This window comes from Centropristis striata, chromosome 12 (assembly GCF_030273125.1).
Source record: "Centropristis striata isolate RG_2023a ecotype Rhode Island chromosome 12, C.striata_1.0, whole genome shotgun sequence".
Lineage (NCBI taxonomy): Eukaryota > Metazoa > Chordata > Actinopteri > Perciformes > Serranidae > Centropristis > Centropristis striata.
In genome coordinates, this window is record NC_081528.1 from 8,186,188 (window position 1) to 8,210,111 (window position 23,924).

The window sequence follows — 23,924 nt, forward strand, 5'->3', positions numbered from 1 at the left end:
ATACAATTTATACGATCCAAAATCACAATTTGGCAGCTGCTGGTTTGTAAATGTTAGTATCCCATGTTTTTTAATATTATAAGATTTGAATAAGTAAGTAGAAATAAGTCCTCCGACCTTCAGTGACCTGTGATTATTATCATGCGTTTACCTGTCATGGATTGTTAGTGTTTTTCTGTGTCAAATGTGTCAAAAAGCAGAAATGACCTCTGAAACAAACAGTTAAGAATTAAAGAGTTGGAACAAACTTCAGTGTGTCATGTGAAAATAATCCTCATGATCATTCATTCTCTCCAGTCTCTCATTTACATCTACTTAGCCTACTTTTTATCTCATGATCATGATTATTGTGTCGTTATTAGATTTATTAAAGAATTTCTCAGATCAGACAGATACAGATTTTGATGAAAGCTGAGGACACACAGCAAGATTTTTTGCCAGACAAAAAATTAATTGGTGTATTTCCGCCACCAACTGGTCTGTTTGTTTGCCCTTTAAACTGTCTCCTTTGCGAGAGATGGCTGCTTTTAGTTGCTGTAGTGAGTTTGACAGATCATGCAGTCTGTGATCATCAGGAGCAGTTGTATAGTGTGTGATACCTAGTGATGTGCCAATGAAGCCTCATGAACCATTTTTCTTTATTTTCTGAGCCCACTAGATGGCGCTCTTTGTTAAAAAAGGTCTGAAAACAAACTCAATTACCATTGCTGGAGCCTTTTTTTTTAAGCCAAGGGCGCCATCTAGAGGGGTCATAAAATAAAGAAAATGGTTCATGAAGCTTCATTGGCACATCACTAGTGATACCCTTTCAGTCTTTCAGATTTCATACAAAAATCTGTCGAAAACATCATCTAGTGCATGGGTCTCAAACTCTCTCTTTAAATAATTTTGTGTCTTTTTTTTTTTAAACAATTTTGTGTCTTTTTTGGTAATTCTGTGTCTTTATTTGTTCATTTTGTGTCTTTTTAAAAATAATTTTGTGTCTTTTTTGGTTCATTTTGTGTCTTTTTTTAGTAATCTTGTGTCTTTTTTTGGTCATTTTGATACTGCCTCCAGCAGCCCCCAGGTAATTTGAGTTTGAGACCCCTGAACTAGTGTGTACTGCAAGTCTTTTCAAAATTTTTAAATGCTGAAAGTTGTGTAGTGTGTCCTCAGCATTAGCCTGTGTACTTCCTGATTGGCTCCTCTCTCTTATTGAGTGATGTCAGAAGCTGAAGCTCGTCACAGTGATGCAGAACACCTGAGAAGGTGTCTCTCAGGACTCTTATGCTGCGTTCAGACTGCAGGCGAATCTGATTCAAATCAGATTCCTACTCAAATCCGATTTTTAGGGCAGACTGTCCACACTATTTTTAGCAAGTGTCCAAATCGGATATGGCTCTGTTCAGACTGGGCCACATTATTGACTGATCTGACAGGTTGCCATAGTAACGGCGTCAGAGCGTCTGACGTCGTTACCGCGTCAGACGTCATATAATTGCGACAACAACAAACATGAGGGGTGGTCTGTAGCGTAGTGGGTTACACAGGCGCCCCATGTGCAGAGGCTACAGTCCTCGCTGCGGTGGAGCCGGGTTCAAATCCTGCCTGAGCTCCCTTTGCCGCATGTCCTTCCCTCTGTCACCCCCTTTCTATCTGTCTCACTATCAATAAAGCCTTGAAAAATGGCCAAAAAAATATCTAAAAAAAAAAAAAAAAAACATGAGGGAGGCAGGTCTCTTCAGTATATTGGCCTTATCACTGTCCAATAGAGCCGCAGAACATCTCAGATGCACCAGGGCCCGCATGAGTCGGGCGCGGCTGCCGGTGGACACCTCGTCTCCGCGCTGCTGGCGCTACGCGTGCGGCGTAGAGTGACGTCACGGACAGTCAAAACCGATTGTTTGGAGTGTTTGGAGCGGTTCAGACTGAGACGCATCTGTCCAAATGCGATCTGAAACTACCTCCTGAAGGTGGTTTCGATCCGGTTCGCAAAAATCGGATTTCATGTGATTTGTGACTGTTCAGACTTCAAAAGAGCCATCCAGTTCCAATCTGGATGGGCTAAAAATCGGATATTGCCTGGCAGTCTGAACGCAGCCTTCATAACTTCACCTGCAGGCTCTGGACACTTTTCCTTCGACCTGAAAACTGACAAGTTGTTCTCATCCTCAAACATCTCTGAAGCTGCTGTTTTATCATTGCATAGATTTTATTTGTGCCAACTTCCACTTTGTCGGTCCACCTATTTCTCTTTTGTAGTGAATGCATAAATACACCTAACTGTTAGAAAGTGCATTAAAGAGACGATCATTTCTCTTCAGTAGAACATTTTAATCTTACGCTCTGTAGAGAGTCTCTATTATAATTTATTTCCCCTGAATCTCAATAAACTGCACACAGAGAGAAACACTCAGATAAAACCAGTTTAAACAGTGTCAGCAGCACTTTCTGCTCCATTTTACACATTAAGCTTTCATCTAAACCTGAAGGTCTAAATTCAAAATGATTTTCTAAGCACACTGTTTCTGTTTTGTTTCATTTTATTTTATTTTATGTGTTTTCTGATGTCAGACTTCCAGACTTTAACAGGTTAAATTAGGATTACTGTGATTTGTACTGCCCTCTAGTGGCCACAAACACACAGTGCAGGTCAAAGAAATTTAAATTGTGTGTGTATTATTATTGTAGTTAATAAAGCACATATGCATCTGGAGTCCACATGCTGCGGTTCCTCTCTGAGTGGAACCACATTACCCTCACTCTGGTCTGAAAAACTGCAGCTGCCAGAGCGGCACACTTCCTGTCTGAGATTAAGAGACAGCTGCACACCACTTGTTTTCTGAAATGAATCTGTTTTCTTTGTGTCTACTACAGTGTAGATATAATCTCTGTCTGATTTACATGCTTTTATGTTAATTGAATAAAACTGTAAAAATGAGACATCGCGGCTGCAGCAGCAGCAGTCAGTGGAGGACATTTTTCTTTATTTCTCCCTTATTTAAAGGCTATTCAAGACAGATTTGTCTCATAATCTGACATGTCTTAAAACTAACATCATGCAGGATTGTGTTAAACCCTTTTTTTGAACTGTATTAAACTTACAACATCACTGTTACAACAGCTCTGATTTTGACTGGTGGTGATCAGTGTGCAGAAAACTATAATATATAAATAACCGCAATCTATAACCTATTGTAACCGAACATAAGCTGTCTAACTGTGTAGGGAATTCTGGGATGTTTATGCAACAATTTTTGCCTGTTTTGCACCATTTTATGATGGAAGACATCATGGTACTTCCTGCTTCAACCATGCATGGCTGCTTCTATACCTTTTTCCATTTTATAGCAGATTGTAACCATTATTTTGGGGTTTCATACTACTGCCATTTTTTTCTTCCAGAGGAAGCACTGTTACAAATTAGATTGCAATAATCATCACATCCACTAGAGGTCGCGCTTTGCAATATGGTAATATTGGTGAGAATAAACTGAGCTTAAATTAGAGTGCATTACTTTTTATATACAGTGCTTAACAAATGTATTAGCCACCTGTCACAAAAACGAGAAAACATAAATATTTTAGAAATCTTTCTTTTGTTTAAAACTAAAATGTTATTGTTATTTTTTTGGGCAAATAACAAAGTGAATTCATCTTTTTATAGCCAGATTTGAGCCGCTCACTGGGCTTCTCTGAGAAATCAGAAATGAATCAACATAACATTCAAACACTAAAACTAATTTTTCTGTTCAGTAATGCAAGTAAATAATGACAATCTTAACATCTAAATCAAGAAATAACAATGTGCTTTACTATTTTTACAGAGGTTTTTTTAAAACAGTAAATTTGAAAATGAATGATAAAAATAAAAAAAATATATTTTAGGATTAAAAATCTCATTTTGGTTAAAGAGCTTCTGCATACTGTTGTGTTAACCATTACAGAAACATCAAAATGATTTTGGTAATGAAAAATGCTGTTAATTTAGGACAGCTGTGCCATAAACCGGTGGTCTAATACATTTGTTAAGCACTGTATATTGTCCAAAAAGTGCAAAGTGCAAGTGCAAAAAATGAGAGGTAGTGATGTGGCAATGAAGCCTCATGAACCATTTTCTTTATTTTCTGAGCCCACTAGATGGCACTCTCTGTGAATAAAAAAGGTCTGAAAACACACTCAATAACCATTACTGGAGCCTTTTTTTAAAAACCAAGAGTGCAATCTAGCATTTCACAACAAAGAAATAAGAGTTAGCAGAACTATTGTCCCTTGTTTTGAACCCCAACTTAAAGATATAAGTAACAACAACTCACAAACTTGTTTTTGAGCAGACTACTGGCTTGCTTTGTTGTGCTAACTTACATTTTTGCCCTAAATGTCAATCATTTATATTTCCAAGTTTTACCAACTTAAATCACTGTTTTAGGCAAAAAATACAAGTTGTTGTTTTTTTTTTTTGCAGTGTATGTATTTTAATTCAGTGGATTGATCACACATGCAAAGTACAGAATGTATACCAGGATCCAGAATAAAAGCCACATGCTGTGCAGCTGCTGGTTCAGAGAGCTGTACTGTACTGTGGTTTACTGATGGTGGTGTTAGAGGAAAGGTCACATCATTAATGATGAGGTCTGCTCGTTACAGACACACAGAGACGAGGGCAGAGGTGAAGGTCCTGGAAGGAAAAAAGAACCTTGATTGGACTTTGTGGTTTGTTTGTTCTCTTCTGGAGGTTCACTCACTCTTCAGGCTTTCATCTCTCATGAAACCACAGAAGTTAACAGTTAATGAACTTTACCAGACGCTCGTTTTCATCAGCAGAACACCAAAGTCAGGGAGGCTGAAAACACATGATTTTGTCATTCATACTTTTATTGCTTGGACACAGTTGTGCAGCTTTTACATTCTGCTGTTTCAGTAAAAACTGAGAACGACTTTTTTCATCAGTGTTGAAAGTGTGGAAGTCTGCAGCTGCTCCTTCATGTGTCATTCACTCACTTTCCTCCTATTGTTTTTTTTCTTTGCTGCTTCCTGTTAAAATCCGCTGTCTGATTTTACAATAAAAGGTCTCCATCATAATAAAGAAACCAGAAGATATTATTATGATTTCTTTCTTGCAGAAGGAAATTTGATAAGTAAATGAAGTATTTTCTTGCTGTTTTGCACAGTTTATATTGCAGTTTAGTAGTGATCGGTAATTTTTGCTACTTTTACATTTGTAAAGTGCATAATTGTCCCATTCAGAATAATATATTATGTGAATATGATTATTGATGCATTCATGTGTAAATTACTTGTAAAAATTGTGAAAGTGCAGCTAATTTTAATCACGTTATATATTTTTGGGTGGCGTATTCTATAAAAAAATATTATTCATTGAATGTATATCAATAAAAAAATGTGCAATGTCAATAGCTACTTAAATAAACCTAACATACATTGTATGTATATATATATATATATATATATATATATATATATATATAAATCCTTACATTTGAGAAGTTTGTAATGAAATATTTGTAAATGTTATGACAAATGATTTAACAAGTTGCCAGTTAATTTTCTCTCAACCAACTAAATGACTGACTTGGTAGGTTTTGTCTGCAAAATAACATTACTTTAATTCATCAAGTAGTGAAATTTGTAAAGTGAAGTGGAGTAAAAACTGGAATATTTATTTCTGAGATAAGGTGGAGTAGAAGTATAAAGTAGCACAAAATTGAAACACTCCAGTAAAATACAAGTAACTGACAACTTGAGACCTGAGTAAATTTACTTAGTTGCATTCCACCACTGGTAGTGATAGTACTTCCACTGTCAGTATGTGCAGTATTACAGCAGTGGCAGTACTTCAAGTGTCCTTTAAACTGTAGTCTGTCAGAGGAACTGCTGCCACCTTGTGGTGAAACATGGAGCTGATTGACTGTGATCACAGCTGCAGGATAAAAGTTCTGATCATATAATTAATGAAGTGTACACTGGAAGCTATTATTGGTAGCAGAAGAGGAGCATGACAGGAGATGGAAGATTTTTAGTAAATTAGATCTAGTTAATTACTGCTATATAACGTCACGATGAAGTGAATGAGAAGTAATCGTAAAAAGTTACAATCTGCGGAGAGGACAGAGAGGATTTGATTTGATTTTTCCAGAAAACTGTCTACCTCAGCTTAAAGGTCAACTACAGGACCCGAGCGCCTGTATGATCTCTACAACAAGAAAACATATTTAACATATTTAAACTATTTTAAGGCATCATATTTATCAGATGTCTTGTTTTTTATTCACAAATAGAAAATGTTAACCTTCTGGGGTCTGAGCCTATTTTGGCCGGTTTTGAATACTTCTGATTTTGCCCTTCATGTACCACATAAAACTGTTTACTATACCCATATTTGGTATCCATTTTTTCTTCACCGATCTGACAATTACTCACTTTAACATACTTTATCGACATATTGAGCCCAAAAATCATGAAATTCGAGTTGCAAAATTATACTATTTACTACAATAAAAACCACAAATATGCTCAATGAACTGTTTTGGAACTTGAAAATGTAAACATAGGATACAAATATGAACATATAAAAAGGTAAAAATTTAAATATAATAAAACTATATACAAAAAAGTCCCATTAAAACATGTTTATTTATAGGCTTTTTTTCCTTGTTGGCTGCAACTCTTCAAAACAAACTATGTGCGAAATTACACAGAGAGCTACACCCGCTCAAATATTTCTGTACTATCAAATTAAAACTATCATATCTTTGGTTTTACATGACCTAGGAATGTCAAACAAAAATTGGGAGAAAGTTTCAAGTCTGTAATTTGGATGTGTCCTAGTTTTTTTGTTAAACGTCATATGATCTGATCAGGACGGCACCATCATAGACCCCAGAGGGTTAAATCTTTGCCTACAGATGTCAAATTTGTCTTTTAGTCTTTACATATTTCAGACCTCTGGAAATACAGATTGTTTATATTCAATAATAGCTTAAATTTTACATCTATTCCAAGTTAAAGGCTTTTAAAAAAGGACTTTGTTTATTATTAACATTTGAACTCACTTTCTATAATAGTGATTAAGGTCTGACCTCCAAAGTACCCAAAGTAAAAATAACATTTTTAATTAAATATATAATTTTTACACAGATTTGTTGAGTGCAATTTTTATTTTTATGTGGTTTGTTTGATACTTTTATTTCTATGTTTTTTTGTTATGTTTTCTGTCTCCTTTTCTTGCTGCAAGAAACACTTTGCAATGTTGTTTTGATCATTGCATTATGAATAAAGACATTATTACTGTGAATAGCTGCCAGTCCTGTGTGTCTGTTGGCTCTTATTGCTGCATTTTATGGATCTCAACAAACCAGAAAAAACTGATCATTGTCGCAAAAGAAGCCAGTGAACGACAAAATGGTCTTTGAAAGCATGACAAAACATTTGTGAATGTAATGGAGCAAAGAAAAAAAAAGATTGCTAAACTGTTTAAAGGAAATGTGTCTCTTTGTTAGCTTTACCATTTTTGTTCCCACATATCTTTTTGTGAAATGAAACACGTTTTTTATTTAGTTCACATCCTTTAATAGATATTTTTGGGCATCATAACTTCAGCACACAACACACAGCTTTTGCAATGAGATGCTTTCTCTTCCTGTTTGTTTCTGAGGATTTGTGCATCCAGTCTGGTCTCAGGTCAGGTGACAACATGGATGAATACATCCTCAAACATTCTTACAGCTGAAATCAGCAAGTAAACCTCATGAAAAGAGGAAACGCTGGCTGTGGCTTGGTTTCCATTTGATTAAATAATGAAGTGAAATGTCAACTGACCACAGGGATCATTTTAACTCTATTGAGTCTGGTGCTATTTTGTCCATTTTTTAAAACCTTTTCATCCTGCCTGTATACACCACTTAAAAAATGTTTAAGTGCCATGTTGTTGGGTTTTTTTTTTCAGCATAGCCTCACCTATGACCTAATAATAATTAATTTTTTATTCTGACGTACTGGATCAACATTTTGAACCAAAGAAACAAAGAAAAAACAACATAAATGTGATCTTGTGATTGTATGTGGTCCTGTCATCCAACTCTTTCTTGGAATGTGACTGTATTTTATTTGTGTTGTGTGTTTAGCCTAACAATTTTAGTCATTTTGTGTCTTTTTTCTAGTCATTTTGTGTCTTTTTTTTAGTCATTTTGTGTCTTTTTTTGTCATTTTTGTGTCTTTTTTTGTCATTTTGTGTCTTTTGTTGTATCTTTTTTAGTTATTCTGTGTATTTTCTGGTCATTTTGTGTCTTTTTTTTGTCATTTTGTGTCTTTTTTGGTCATTTTGTGTCTTTTTTTGTCATTTTGTGTCTTTTTTGGTCATTTTTGTGTCTTTTTTTGGTCATTTTGTGTCTTTTTTTGTCATTTTGTGTCTTTTTTTGGTCATTTTTGTGTCTTTTTTTAGTCATTTTGTGTCTTTTTTCTGGATGTGATGAAGAAGTCATGCTTTGGCGCTTTTGGAGACTCCAGAGGGTAAAAATGTTTAATACTTGTGTTTCGTATAGAGGAGGTATCTTCTCTGGGTTAATGTCTGAAGAATAATGCTTATGAGCAATCAAGTAACTATTTTACAAAGTCAGAAAATCCACAGTTTAGGGAATAATGTTTATTCAAAACTGTGAAAACATCCACAAACGTAATTCGGCATCGTTGTTGTTATCAAAAACTAAACATCTCAGCAAATAAAAGTCATAATATCAGACTATAACTCTCCCATTTCCGTTAATGACTAGTGACAGATATTCCTCCTAAAGACCTGATCAGGCACTTAAAAATCACATCATCAAAATCAAAATCTATAGTGAAAAATATCAAATCTATCAGTTGTACTGTATTGATAAACTAGATGAGCTGCTTGATTCCCAGCAGAGCTTCAGCTCATCGGCTGAAAACCCTTTTTCAAAACATCCAAAAGAAATAAAAAACGAAAAGAAAAAAGTTTTTAAAAATCACAAAACAATCAATGATTGAAGCACTGAAAAAACCCACACACAGCAAGGAAGGAGCACATGAGAATTTAAAAAATATTTTTAAAAAACAGACATGACAGATGCTACATTTGTTTTTACAGTAGACTAAATGGTCATAAACAAAAGAAAACTTTAATTCAAATCTGAATTTGAAAACACGTCTGAAATCAGATCCGACTGATACGTTTATTTGATGTCAGGTTGATTAGCATAATTTCTCCAATAATCTGAAATACCGAGGTGAAATGCTGATTATTATTCTGTGGAACAACAGGAATGAAGTGACTCTGTGTCGAGGTGATTCCAGAGTAAAAAAAAAAGTTTCATTGATATGCAGAAATCAGCAGGATGGACCAGAAGCAGCTCAGCAGTGAGGCACGTTGAGGTTTGTGTGACAGGATAAATTCAACATATTTTTGGCATGAAAGTTTCTAACTGCAACCTGTTTTTAAACAGCAGAAATATTGGCAAACAAAAAATACTGACACTCCTTTTAGAGCCGGTTGTGGCACTGGGTAAAAATGTACAAAATTAAGTTATTTGAAGAGAAAACTGGACTTCTGCAGCTCCTCATGGCTGTTTACAGACTTGTGAAGGGAATTTTTGTCCAGTCACAGGTCATTTCAGAAAGAGAGGGCGTTCCTATTGGTTGTTCTGCAAATGCAGATGTGCCAGCATGTCCCTTCAGACATTAAAAGCCTGATTTAATAGTGAAAAATCCTGCAGAAAAGCTCTTATTTTAGCATCTCTAACAATTATCTACATTGAAAAAGCAACTAAAAAAGGAAGACAGATTCTTCTCCTTATAATAAACACAATAAAACACAACATGTTAATATCGGTGCAGGTTTTCAGAGCTGGAGTTTAACCTTCTGCTAACTGTTGCCAAAGGTTCAGGGCTGCAGCTGATTCAAGTTAATGTTTTTGAAGCAAGTTAGAGCCTCACATCAGTCTGTCACCTCAGATGGCTTTACAAAGAAAACTGGACAGTCACTCATATAATTACTGCTATATAACAGCAATGTGGGTTCACAGTCCAGGTCCCGATGAAGTGAATGAGAAGTAATCGTAAAACGTTACAATCTGCGGAGAGGACAGAGAGAGGAGCGCTTTGATTTTTCCAGAAAACTGCCTCAGCTTAAAGGTCAACTCCAGAACCTGAGCACATATATAACATATTTAAATTATTTTAAGGCATCATATTTATCAGATGTCTTGATTTTTATTTACAAATAGAATTTTTTTAAATATTTGCCTTCAGATGATGTCAGACCTCTGGAAATACAGATTGTTTATATTCAATTATAGCTTAAATTTTTACATCTATTCTAATTTAAAGGCTTTTAAAATAAGAACTTTGTTTGTTATTAACATTTAAATTTGCTTTCCATAATAGTGATTAAGATCTGACCTCTAAAATACCCAAAGAAAAAATACAAATTTTGATTAAATATATCATTTGTACACAGATTTGTTGAGTGCATTTTTTAATTTTTATGTGGTTTGTTTAGTACTTTTATTTCTCTATGTTTTTTTTTATTTTTATGTTTTCTGTATCCTTTTCTTGCTGCATGAAGCACTTTGTAATGTTGTTTTGATCATTGCATTATGAATAAATACATTATTACTGTGAATAGCTGCCAGTCCTGTGTGTCTGTTGGCTCTTATTGCTGCATTTTATGGATCTGAACAAACCAGAAAAAACTGATCATTGTCGCAAACGAAGCCAGTGAACGACAAAACGGTGTTTGAAAGCATGACAAAGCATTTCTGAATCTAATGGAGCAAAAAAATTAAATGATTAATAAAATGTTTAACGGAAATGTGCAGTTCAGTCAATTAGTTATTAGTTAGTTTTACCATTATTGTTCCCAAATATCCTTTTGTGAAATGAAGCATGTTTGTTATTTTGTTCACATCCTTCAATAAACCAATGTGAGGTTTTTCACTTTCACTACTTTGTGCAACTTCAGCTTTCGTTTCCCAATTTTCTCTTTGTTTTTATGTGCAAATAAACATCAACCTGAAGCCTCCAGACTGTCTCTGCTGTGGTTAGTTGTCGGAGTTGAGCGACAGAGCCACCTTGACGCAGCTCAGCTCTTTGCCCTGGCTGCTCAGCACGCCCTGCACACGGTAGTTCCCGTTGGTCAGCCAGTAGGGCAGGTCCATGTTGGGCAGGTAGAAGTCGCTCTTAGGCAGTGAGTACGAGCCCTGAAGACACACAGAGGACAAACTCTTTATTCACACAGTCAGAGATTCAGAGTTTTTAGTGCCTGGGTTGGATGTGGACAATTACAATTACAATATTGGTTTTGCTTTAACTCCTGAAGTGTAATTAAAATGCGAATTTAAAAAAAAGAGATAATTACAAATGCTTTTCAAACTCTGATTTACTAGATCAACATTTTGAACACAGAAAACACAAAAAGAATAAGTGAAAAAGATCAGGTCATGTAGCGGCACTCCGTTTGGTCTTCCTTTTTTACTGCCCCACTTCTAGAGTCAGTCGACAAAAACACTCTTTTTCCCACGCGAGCGACGAGACGTGACAACTTCTTTGTCTTTTACAATGTTTACTTAAAAACAACAAAGTAAATTACAAGTCTGACGCACGGTCAAAAGACTGTGTTGCTTCCACCATGTTCTGACTCTAAAAAACGAAACAGTCAGTTACCGTAGTTACCACTATATAGTGACATCACAATGTAAAATTTAAAGCATAGAAACATTTTTAACCCTTTAAACATTACTAATTGTATATTTTAAACTAACATACTCTAAGCATTGCATGAATTACAATGAAATTATCATCATTCATTTTTTAAAAACTGTTTTTAACTTAAATTATTATTGCTGAACTGGCCCTTATTGGCCCTTATAGGTCATATAGTTGAGAAAAAATGAAGCCAACATGGCATGGTAAATATTTTTAGTGATATACACAGGCAGAATGAAAAAGGAGTCAAAAACTGACAAAACAGCCCAAAAATCCAAAGAGTTAAATGGTGAGTCCACCAATTAAACACATTGTTCACTGTTTATACAGAGTTCAGCTTGTGAAAACTGATTGTGGCTCTGAATTGATCAAAAAAAAAAAAAAAAAAAACTTCATGAAGTCACAGTGATGTTTTCAGGATTACCTTGAATTTGCTTCAATACTTTTATGTTAATTTCTCATGAAAGCCTGAGTGGAGGTGAAGAGTTTTAGAGATGTGGGTGTTTTACTGGATGCAATATTTATTTCCTTGGATGGCGAAGGCTTAACCCACTCTATATCACCTTTTATTGGCTATCCTATGAAAAATATACTTTCTGCACATAGAATGAATGTAAAGACTCTTGCGGGAAATGTAGCATTCAGTGATGTTGAAGCTCAACTCACATTAGGAACTTTCAGTCAGAAAATGTTGACCTCTGCTGCTTCTGCCTCTGCTTAAACTTTTCTTTTTTAAATCTATCTCCTGTGAGTCCCCTAATTAAATTTATGTTTAATGTTAACTCTTTACATGATGATTTTATTATAGTACCTCAAACATTTTATTTAAACTCATAAGGCACTGAGCTTTTCTTCATTTACAGTGGCGAAAATACAGATACAGAAAAAAAAAAAAAAATACAGATTTAAAATACAGATAACAGACAAAGTAAATAAATAAGTAAAAATGCAATTAAAATGACCAAAGCCAAAAACAGTTGCAAACTGTTGCAGGCAAGTCAAGCTACAATCAAGCTAAGAAATTATCCCAGGTCATGGGACATTTTGATTAAAAGGCTGACTTTTGAACTGTGAGAGTAAATCAATTGTTTGATCATGTCAAATAGTGTCCATGATTATAATGAAGTGGTCTTGTTAAGTAGGGAGGAACTTTTCCGGTAATGGCCCTAAAGATAAACATGCTTTAGGGAATTTGGAGAACAATTTTGTGTGTGGGTAACATTCCCACACATTTCCTACATCAAATGAACAATTTTAAAGTATTAAGAGGTCAAACGGAAAGCATTTGTTCATATTTGGAACTCATTTAGGTCCCTGTCTAAAAATAAAACATGTCTTATAGACTGGAAGAAAATTAATTTATCAGTAAAAAAGTAGGCTGCTTTTCATTTTAACATATTTTTTTTATTTCTATTTTTTATTTAGCAATTTTTATTAGCATTTTCCTATTTATTTTATTCAATTTTTTTTGTAACTGAAATGTTTGTGTGACTTGTGAAACTTGTGTGAAATTTTGTGTTTGTGTGATTGTGTATGGAGGGACACATGTTTGTATACTGATGTTTTTAACATCTTTCACTCTTTTCCATTCTTTTAGCTTGAATTCCTGTATTTATCAATAATCACCAGGTAAAACAGACGGATTGTAATAAAAACACTCACAGCTTTGAAGGGGCAGCGGCAGGGCAGCCCGTAGGTGTGCAGCGGTTCAGGACAGTCCTGACCCGGAGGGATCAGCTGGTTCAGGATGTCACAAATGTCCCTATAGTGACAGCTGCCCAGCTCATCCACACAGGGGATCTTCACCCAGATACCCACCACCTCCTTCTCCAGGGTCACGTCCAGCTGAGGAGGACAGAGAGAGGACACATTAGAAGACCTTTATCACATACACCAGGGGTCTCAAACTCAAACTACCTGGGGGCCGCTGGAGGCAGTATCAAAATGACCAAAAAAAAGACACAAAATGACTAAAAAAAGACACAAAATGACAGAAAAAACTAAATTACTTAAAAAAAGACACAAAATGACCAAAAAAGACACAAAATTAAAAAAAGAATGGCCACAGGGAAAGTCTCAAAGCATGCCCTCTCCAATGTCCGCTCTCTCTGCGTGTCTCCATTACAAAAAGGCCCCCAGAGGGATTTACGAGACTCCGGAGGTGACGTATGGTTTTATGCACAACGTCTCCGCTGATTATGAACATAGTGATCGTGCACAGTTAGCGATGCCCGTTTATTCACGGAGTGTCTGGTGCTTGTTGTAAACAAACAGAGATCACTAAGTGAACAACTCCTGCAGCAGCAGCACATAGAAACTGTACTGCTACAGAGCTAACTGTTAGCCTATTAGCAATTTGCAGACTGGATGCAAGGGGTTAACCTCCCTTCCGGCTCTGCAGCTGGGAGAGACTGCTGCAGGAGGACTGTGCCGCTTCCACTCGTTGAGAGTCACCGAAAGTCTCCAATAACACCAGAAAAAGTCGCTAAGTTGGTAACACTGCTTCGCCGGCTTTTACAAATGGCGCTTGTTTTTTGTGGCGTCGAGTACTACGTCAAATCCTGTCTACCATTCTATCCAATCAGAAACCAGGCTTTTTTCAGGGGAGAAAAACGGCCCTGCTCTTCAACAGAGCCAAAAATAGTCCCTTCAAAAGACTGCTCAGGACGGCTCATATTCAGATTAGGGGCGTTTTGGCAAGTGAGACCCGCCTCATTCCGGTTTTGAGCTGTAGTGGAAACACCCTTATTTACTTGAGTGGTACAAAAGATAGTTGATGACATATCAGGGTCCAATTAAAATAAATTCTGCTGCTGAAAAACATAAATATTTACCCTTTTCTTAAATATTGGGTGAAAAGTAATAGTAACAATTCAAAAGTAAGATTAAAAAAAACATTACCTGTGAGCTACTGTGTGACAAAAAGGTTACAATCTCTAATATCACCAAAGGATGTAGACATGGATAGTGTGAGAAACGAAAAAAAGTAAAATATAAAAGAACAACAACAGGAGGAGGAGGCTGTGTATTTAGAGGCATGTGACCATATGAACCATAAAGTGAGATACAGAAAAGGAAATGCTGAGCTGAGTTTTGAGGAACTTCCTTGTGTGGTAATTGACAGCGATGAGAGAAGTGATAACGACCTTATCATCAGGACATGATGATCAGTAAACTCATTTAACCTCAGACTGTTTGAAAACAGGAAGCAAACACTCAAATACTCAAGTTAAATGAATACATTAAATGTAATTGACAAGAAATGAATAAAGTTGATAACATCTGAACTAATTAACCGTTGAGCTCTGAGAAAGACGCTTACTGTCTTTTTATAGAATTACATTTTTATTATATTCTACAATTTTTTATTAATATAATAATATAATTTAATTACAGAGAAACTCAATATGCTTTTCATTTGTGCATAAAGCAACAAGTGACATGAGTTATAATTAATAAAAATACTGAAATTCTATGTATTCAATATTAAATAAAAAAATGATATGCCTGTGAAACAAATCCTGAAACAAATAAACAAGGTAATACATATATAAATAAATGTAAATTTAAATATATATAAATATATGAGTCAATATAGTTCAGTAAATAAATAAACAAATAAATAGGACTATGGAATCAATAACTATTACTTTTAAATAAATCCTGAAAAAAAGAAATGAGGCAATACTTATAAATAAATACAATTTTATTTTAAAAAATAGGACATTTTTCAAAGGACTATTGATTTATGTGGACTTTTATTTATAATTGTTTTTTATTCCATAATTCCAGATTTGTTTTCCTGCTCTTTTTATTTCCTTCTGTTATATTTAAATAAATGATGCTGGTTAATTCACAGATTCAGACCAAAGCAACAGCACAAGAATTAGCCAATCCTTGTCTCTTTTTCTGTCTGATAAACAGTAAAATAATCAAAGTCAGTGCCTCATAATGCTATTTTCCAGTCTACTGTCGCCATGTTGACATTGACGGACCGTCAGTTAGTGGTTGCAGCAACTCAAAATTCAGTAATCTGCTCTTTTTTAATCATCTCTAAAAATAATTAAATGTACTCTGATTAGTTTTAATGAGGCCTTGTTTATCAGCTGATCGTCATCAGCCAACAGTGCAAACTGCTGCTGAGAATTTTCAGTTAAACAGTTGATCTTTAAACAAGTTAAAGCAAACATACATGTTGCCTGCTGATTCTGTGGTCATTAAGTAAATATTACGAGGTAAATATCAACATTTGTGGTTCTGTTATAACCTTGGGCTATTTGTGCATGACTCAGTTTCTCTCCTTATCTCCACTAACTACTCTATCATTTCACCTATCAGCTGCATGCCTTTGGACTGTACTGGGGAGCTGAAAACAAAGGGAGAACATGCAAACCTCTTGCTGTGAGGCAAAATTGCTAACCACTGCAAGGGATTTTCCACTTGAACCACTTCAGAATGGTTAATATTTAAACAAGTTAAAGCAAACATGCATGTTGCCTGCTGATTCTGTGGTCATTGGGTAAATACATAGTAGATATATAGTATGTGTGGTTCTGTAACAACCTTGGGCTATTTGTGCATGACTCAGTTTCCCTCTTTATCTCCTCTAACAACTGTATTAGACTGTTACTGCAAAATAAAAAGGCTTAGAAGTAGAAAAGTGCATTAACATAACAGCTGAATGTCTTTGGACTGCTGCAGTAAGCTGAAGAACATACAAACACTTCACTGTGAGGAAATTGTGCAATCTCTTTCAGCACTGTGATGCCTACAGCTAACTGTATCAGATTAATTTTCGACTTGTGAGCCACCTTAGAACAGTAAACATCAACATTTGTGGTTCTATAACAACTTTGGGCTATTTGTGCATGACTCAGATCAGAATCTCTTCTTATCTCCCTCTCTTCTAACAAACTAAATTGTCACTCTCTGCTCCCTTACAATAGAGACGGCAGGGAAAATTACAAAAAAGGTGTTTATTCACATTAAATTGTGGCTAATTTCAGTTGATAATATCATATGAGGTATGGATTTAATCTGCAGATGCTCCAGTTTAAAATGAGACTAAATTTTTCCGTGGCTGTCAGCTTCTGTCAGGGCTTGTTTTTAGCCAAGCCGACTGCTAGAAATGCTTTTTTGTTAGAACCGAAGCAACCGTTGAGGACTTGCAGCTTCTACAAGTCAGTTAAACGGCTGAGAGGTTCTCGAGCAGACAAACAGAAATATGCATAAAAATATTAGGCTGATAAACTGAAATCCTACAAACACAAAAAAAATTCTGCATTCTTACGTTTTGAGGCCAAGGAGAAACAGCGAAAAGATAAGAAAGTAAAAACTTTCACTCTTTCAACTTGCAAAACGACAAATAATAACTAATTTACTATGTTTTATTAATTCCCATTCATATGTGTTCATTCATATCAGCTCCTGAAAGAAGAACTAAATCAGTGAGACAGCTGTACGACACAGCAGAGGCTCTGAGGATTAGTGGGTCAGTCTGGAGGAAGGTTTATACTTTTGCTTTTATTCCCTGAGTCATGAGGTTCCTTATCCCTGCAGGTTTCACACATGACAGCAGCAAGAGCTTTATGAGCCAGTTTTTACTGCTGAGCTGCAATCAAAACTGGCTCATAAAGCTCCTGTTGGTGAGGGGGGAGAAAAGCGAGCTTTCCCATACAATAAATTTAGCATTTAATTTAAATGTCAAGATCTAACTGATTGAGTGGCTCTAATATTTTGAGTTATGAGAGGGCACTGACTGTCTGGACCACTAAAAAAAAAGCATCAATAAGGCAAGATTTAAGAGACATCTACATTTGAATTAAAGACATAAAGCTCTCCATTAATTCTACTTGAATTAAAACTGAGCGTTGGAACATTTCAGGACAGATTTTTTTTGTTAAATCTTTGCTTTTTCTTATGGAGTACTGAATGGTTGTTCAGATTATCTGTTTCGTTTTACAGTTAATCCAATGAAAGAAACTGAGATTGTCTTTGTGTTAAAGCGTTCACAGTTCTGTAGGCTGTGTGTGTGTGTGTGTGTCTGTGTGTGTGTGTGTGTGTGTACACGCCTGATCTGCTCACATGGAGCTCACAGGATCAGAGACAGATCCAGACATGCCTGTTAACACTTTACAGAACAGCCGAGGAGCAACAACAACCTGCTCGCTGCAGACACACGGCACATAAACAAGTGCTGAGTAATACTGAGATTATAGTGCCATAAACAGAGACTGCGGCATCTGAGAAGAGTTCTGAAAACAGTATTTTACATTGTAAAAAGTGACCTGACAATATGAGGACAGCGTCAAAGTACTCACAGACAGAGGAGATTTGAGTTCTACAGCCGTGGATCCAGAGGCGGAGGCAATCAAGTCTCCTGGGATGGAGATCGGGTCCGGAGACAGATTCAGAGTCTTAAGAACAGCTGGATCATCTGGCTTCCCGCAGTTCTTCCAGTCGAAACCCAAAACCTGTCCACAGCACACGACATGCAGATTGTATTACTTGGATTTTTACTGTAAATCATAGATATTTCACATTAAAACTTATGTCCAAGTATACCAGAGTATATCACATTTTTGTATTTAGTTATTTTCTTAACGACACGGTCAAAGTACTTATGCTTTACTTGACTCTTTCTGACTTCTACTCTATCGCTTTTTACTCCACATTTATATGTTTATCTGACAGCTTTAGTTATTTTTCAGATTCCAATTTTTCATCCCTTTCCTGTCCAGTAGAAACTTGATCTCCGGATGTGGTGAAGGATTAAGATTTGCTTATTGTGTTGGGAAAATTCTTCTCCTTATTTCAGCTGATCCAATATGTTTTTTATAAAGTCATCGACACAAAGCTGAAAACAGTTTTTTTCTGACTTTTTAGTCAGAAGATAGTTATAAGATTACAGTGGATTCTCACATCACAACAAAAAACCTATGTGCAATATTGATGCACATGCCAAATAACAGCCATGTAAGTATTTATGTATATATACATAAATACCATATATTATATATTATTATTAAAAATAATAACTTATATATTATTATTATATAATATAATATTATATTATACATACATATATAAGGTGTATATACTTGATGTTTATTATGTATATGTGTTATTCTTTATTCTGTTTTTTTATATCTTTGTAAACTTCCCTGTCTGTATCTTGAGCTGCTGACGACTAAATGTCCCCACTGTATGATAAATAACGTCTTATCTTATCTGACAACAAATCTTTGACATGCTGTTAAAAGCATAATTTTTTTATCTATTTCACCAAAATGATTAAGTCAAAATGGCACTGTCTTCTTCTTTGGCGCGAATTAATAGGATTAGCTTGATAATAAAATGATAATAACCATAATCTGGGCTGACCATGAGATCAAATTTACAAATTCAAGACAGAACCTTCACAGTTTTAATAAATACTGCTCATCCTTGCCTTAAAAAATATTGTTTAGTCAAGGCAAATTCTCAATTCATTCATCAAGCAAGCCAGAAAAATGTTATATAGAAATATTCAGAAATACTGAGCGACCATGAATTTACAGCCACAAACACAATGCATAACATAAATAATAGATGCGAGCTAAAACCATCAGGAAGTAGTAATAAAACAAATGCAATAACAGGACGAATAAATAAGTCATGTATTAAAGGCAGTTTAGACAGTTGTCTTATCATTTTTTTCTTTTTCAACTGAGTGAAAACCAATAAAAGAATAATATAATAATAACCTAATTTGATATTTCTGTCTTTATAATGAACAGCTGTTACATTGCAGTTAATCTTTAACATAAGAGGATTGATTACAATGAAAGCATTAATTATCTTAGACGCAAAGTGCATTTTTAAAATTTAAAATTTAATTTTTTAAAGAATGCTATGATATTATTAGCAGTATTCCGGTGTTATTACACATCACTAGCATGCTGCGGGTCTCACCTGTGCTCTGCGGACTCTCTTCAGTTTGGACGAGCTGCAGTTTACCTGAGTTAAAACAGCTAACAGGCTCAGAGTTAGCGCCAGAAACAAAACTTTATCCATCCTGTTCTCTCTGAGCAGATACCGACAACCACCGGAGGAGATATGACCCGCTGTGGAGACCCTGAGCCGATATACTGACCGCTGCTGGAGCCACGGCTGTTTTCTATGAGCTGCTGAAGTACTTCCGTGTTTACGTTCCTATCGGCCCAGCCTGTCACGTGACCGAGTCACGTGATCTGTTTCGGAAAAAGAGTTTTTTCTTTTTTTATTGAACAATTGAAAATGCAATGGAAGCCAATTTCCGCCAGAAAAAAAGAAAAAAACTTAAGTCGAAATAATGAGATAAAAAGTCATAGGCTAATTATGAGATTAAAAAGTAATTGAGATCTCATTTGAGATCAATTAATGTATTTTATAGCCTATTATGTTTTATTTATTTATTATAAATGTAATTTATTTATTTTTTAGCATTTTATTTTTACACAAGTTTTGAAATTCTGACTACAGCTCTGAGTGTATGGTATTGGTAGTTCATTTTAATTTAAACGGCACAATGGATAGTAGTCCATAATAATATAATAATGTAATATAAGTCCTTCTATTACGTGTGTGTGTGTGTGTGTGTGTACAGTATATATATAGTCCTGGATATATACATATAGGCTAGATATTGTATTTCTGTCTATCCCCATACATTATTTCATTTCTATTTAATATAAGCAGTACCTGCACCATATTTCCCCTGGTACCGGGGTTTCTTTTTCTGTTCGTATCCTGGGATATAAAGTTTCAACGTAGAAAATCATACAAACTGCTCATGACGACAGCCTGGAAGAGATCCTACCCAAGTAGTTGCACCTAATCGCCTCTAGAGGTCAGTAGAGAACAGCTATTTTACACACAACACACACACACACACACACACACACACGTTGTATAAACGTGTCCACTGAGCTCAGTGTCACAGACTGACCTTTGCAGCTGATCTGAGTTCTCAGCAGGAAGCAACCAAACAGTTTTTATAAAACTGAGTAAATACACTGTACTGGAAATTTCTCATTTTGCGTAGATGTCGTATATGATTTCTCATTTTGCTTATATGTCTTGTAGAATGATAGAGCTGTGTTTTGTCTTTCGACTGACGTTGTGGGGTTTGAACATAAACATGCTTATATGTGCTACTCATGAGGTCACCTACAAGATGTCCTGTTATGGACTGTGAACAGACAATCTTGTTCCTCGTCTATTCATCCTGCAATTATTGTTAACTTTGCTAATTTGGCGTATAAAACGCCCTCATTTCTAGCTATCGGTGCTCATTGCCCATCTCAATAAGCATGTCAGTGTGCTTTGAGTCCTCTGCAAAAGCTTACATTTAACAGAAAGACAGTTGTTTGACTCTGTGTTTTATTCACCAGAAATTGCCACCAGAATATTAAACTGAAAGTTAAAGAAGGAATGAGCTCGGCTTTGTGACAAATGTGATTAAAAAAAGAATATGTTAGTGTTACTGCTGTTGTTTTCAACAAAATATATCAACTATACTCCAAATAATGATGATAATGATGTTGAATATGATAATGCTACTACTTGTAATAATAATTGAATAAATAAATAATAAAATCATATACATTACAACAAAGAATCAGCCTGGGATTTATTGAAGATTAATAAATTAGTAAAATAATATATAAATACATCTGAAAATAAATGCATGGCTGTAAATAGGTGGCTTATTCCATATTTTCAGCTGCTAGCTGAACTTGAATGCAGCGATGGTCCATCTCCGCATGTCGGACTCTCCCATCAGCAATTGAACGCACCCTTGACTCCCCTAATGGGCCTTAAAGTGATCACGGTGTGCTTGTTATAATATTAGACCTCACTTGAAATCATGCAAGAAATATCCAGTTACAACTGAATAGAAATCAGTTTATATTCCTTTGCAGAACATGTAGGGTATATCATCACATCTCGCTATGCACAAATGGTTTAGCCCGGCTCTGCCTGCAGCACCGAGAGAGGAGGATGAGGAAGGAGGAAGAGGAGGGAGGGAGGAGGGGTTCAGGGGAGCCAGATGATGCTGTCAGTGAAAGGGGGAGGGGGAGGAGGATCCTGTTGGCCGGCAGCAGCAGCAGCAGCAGCAGCGCACCGATCCTCTCCATCCCATGTGTTTGGAAGAAAGAAAGAAAAAAAGAAGAATGGGCTGGGATCCAGACATGTGCTGCTAGAATAGACCTCTGTGCATCTTTATGTTCTTTTCAATAACCTTGTCTGGTTAGAAAAAGACAAAGGTGGAAATATCTTATCACTCTTTTCCTGAAAATGCTTCCCTGCTCTTCATCCGCGCAGATGGAGGGATGCGAGGAGGAGAGGGACGCGCACATGCAAACAGAGGTAAACCCATAGAAAACATAAAACTGCTCAAATATCTGCATCTATTTCTTTTTATTCTGCATGCAATCCACTTTAAATGTCTTCTAAAAGATCCGATTAGTTCTTTTCCGGCTCAGATGGGACATTTTGAAGGCTAATTTCAGCCGGTATAATTCGCCGGCCGGCTTCTCCTGGAGGTTATTGTAGACATCAAAGAGCCGGACCCCTCCCTAAATTTGTCGCTCTTCTCGCCATTTAGGGGAAGAGGAGAAATTGGACTTAACAATTATATTGCAGGTCGATTTTAATGGTTTTATGGGAAAGTTTTATGATTTCTAAAAGGATTTTTAGGCTTTTTAGAGAGAAATGTGCTGACTGTAAAGAGGCTGGCAGTCTCTTTTTGGATGTCTAATAATCAGGAAAAAAGCCTCGCCTCAGGTTTGAGCTGATATTTAGCAGTTTATAGGCCTAGATGAGTCCATCTCAAAATATTTTCTCTATAAACCAAATTACTGAATATGAATATAACCCTAACCACCCCAATTTAGGGGTGGGTACAGTGAGAATTCAACTCTGAATCCTCAGCCCCTGCTTATGATAATAATAGGCTACCTTGTTTTACCATTATTAACCTTGAATTAAAACTCAACACAACCCCTGTAGTGTTTTTCAGGACCTATAGCTCCGCCCTTTGACCTACACCCCATAAACCTGCATTTTAAAGTGCCTTTCTTCATTATTTGCCTTAACCAGAGAGCCTAACCCTTTTACTAGTGCCGTTTCTTAATCCCATACAGCTGCAGCTCTCTCTCTCGCGAGATCTGATAACATACAGCCAAAGAGGTTATTCTCTCGCGAGAGCTGTATAAATAATTTACGAACGTCCTAGCTAATTGATTTTTGTAATGCTAATTGTAACTGTTAGCTGAGTTATATTTAATGTAAGCAAAAGAAAATATCAATAAATTGGTCTTGACGTTCAAAATACCTTGAGCGGCGGGAGAGGCGGCCACGCCCACTTAGAAGTGTAGCCTATACGATTTTTCTTCAATCCACTATTATAGACTGTCCACTATCTTTGGTGTTAGCTAACCAAATTTGCGGTAATTTCAAGCCTTCAGCTTTCACTGCGATGCATTGTCGCATTACAGTGTCATTTGCGTCACATTGACACAATGACATTAAGCGCTATGAAACAGAATATGTTTGATTATACATTATTGACCATTATAATGCCACCAGGTGATTTTCAAGAGTTTTGTAAGAGATGGAATGAAGGACGTTGCAGATCTGACGTCTATGATCCAGACCATAGACATCTTCAATTACCTGACCAACTTTCCCTTGAGAGTCTTTATACGTCTTCAAGACCCTGGAGGGGTATAAATGCACGAAAACTGGAGTTGTGACTATTATTCGGCTTTGGAATTTACCAGGTAAAACATGCTTTGTCCTCACTGGAAGGGTTAGGGTTGCTTCAGTGAACGTTAGCATTAGCAACGGTGTTACGGATTAATGTGTGACACTGTCAAAATAACGACTCTCAGCAGGAAGTGTCCGCGGTTAAACAGCGCTTACCTTCTAGGTTTAAAGGGGCAAAATAGCTCATGTACATGACATAATCACACTCAAACAGACTTCAACGAAAAACTAAACAAAGAGGGCAACTTGGTAATGTTATTCTCTCCCTCCTTTTCATCGGCTGCCATGAAAACCACAGGCACATCCGGCTAAAAGTCGTCAGTGTGCTAACGTTAACTTCTATGTAGCGTTAGCTAGTCTGTATCTTTGATATAGGTAGTTAATTACATGTACGTATTTGGCCATTATCT

General features: G+C 36.0%; 2 protein-coding genes across 3 annotated transcripts in view; one reads left to right on the forward strand and one right to left on the reverse strand.

Annotated features, from left to right (window-relative positions):
• Positions 1 to 8,626: 8,626 nt before the first annotated feature.
• On the reverse strand, positions 8,627 to 19,889 carry gm2a (ganglioside GM2 activator). Its single transcript, XM_059346127.1, has 4 exons — positions 19,675 to 19,889; positions 18,042 to 18,194; positions 13,384 to 13,566; positions 8,627 to 11,216 (listed from the first exon to the last, which is right to left on the reverse strand). Exons 1-4 carry the CDS (start codon positions 19,774 to 19,776, stop codon positions 11,058 to 11,060), a joined length of 597 nt encoding a protein of 198 aa, XP_059202110.1. The 5' UTR covers positions 19,777 to 19,889; the 3' UTR covers positions 8,627 to 11,057.
• A 1,967-nt stretch (positions 19,890 to 21,856) lies between these two features.
• Positions 21,857 to 23,924, forward strand: part of shtn3 (shootin 3) — a 45,601-nt gene continuing 43,533 nt past the window's right edge. For both annotated transcript variants that reach the window (XM_059346126.1, XM_059346125.1), the window contains exon 1: positions 21,857 to 22,113. In XM_059346126.1, coding sequence (XP_059202109.1) covers positions 22,042 to 22,113 — 72 coding nt within the window. In that variant the 5' untranslated portion in view covers positions 21,857 to 22,041. The remainder of the gene's footprint in view (positions 22,114 to 23,924) is intronic.

What these genes read in the sequence shown, in the direction of transcription:
- gm2a (XM_059346127.1), bottom strand. Translation starts at nt 19,776, where the DNA reads ATGGATAAAGTTTTGTTTCTGGCGCTAACTCTGAGCCTGTTAGCTGTT. An exon ending in AGAGAGTCCGCAGAGCACAG is followed by an intron (nt 18,195 to 19,674) that starts GTGAGACCCGCA and finishes TGCTGTGGACAG; the next exon opens with GTTTTGGGTTTCGACTGGAA. An exon ending in GCCGCTGCCCCTTCAAAGCT is followed by an intron (nt 11,217 to 13,383) that starts GTGAGTGTTTTT and finishes GTGTGTCTTCAG; the next exon opens with GGCTCGTACTCACTGCCTAA.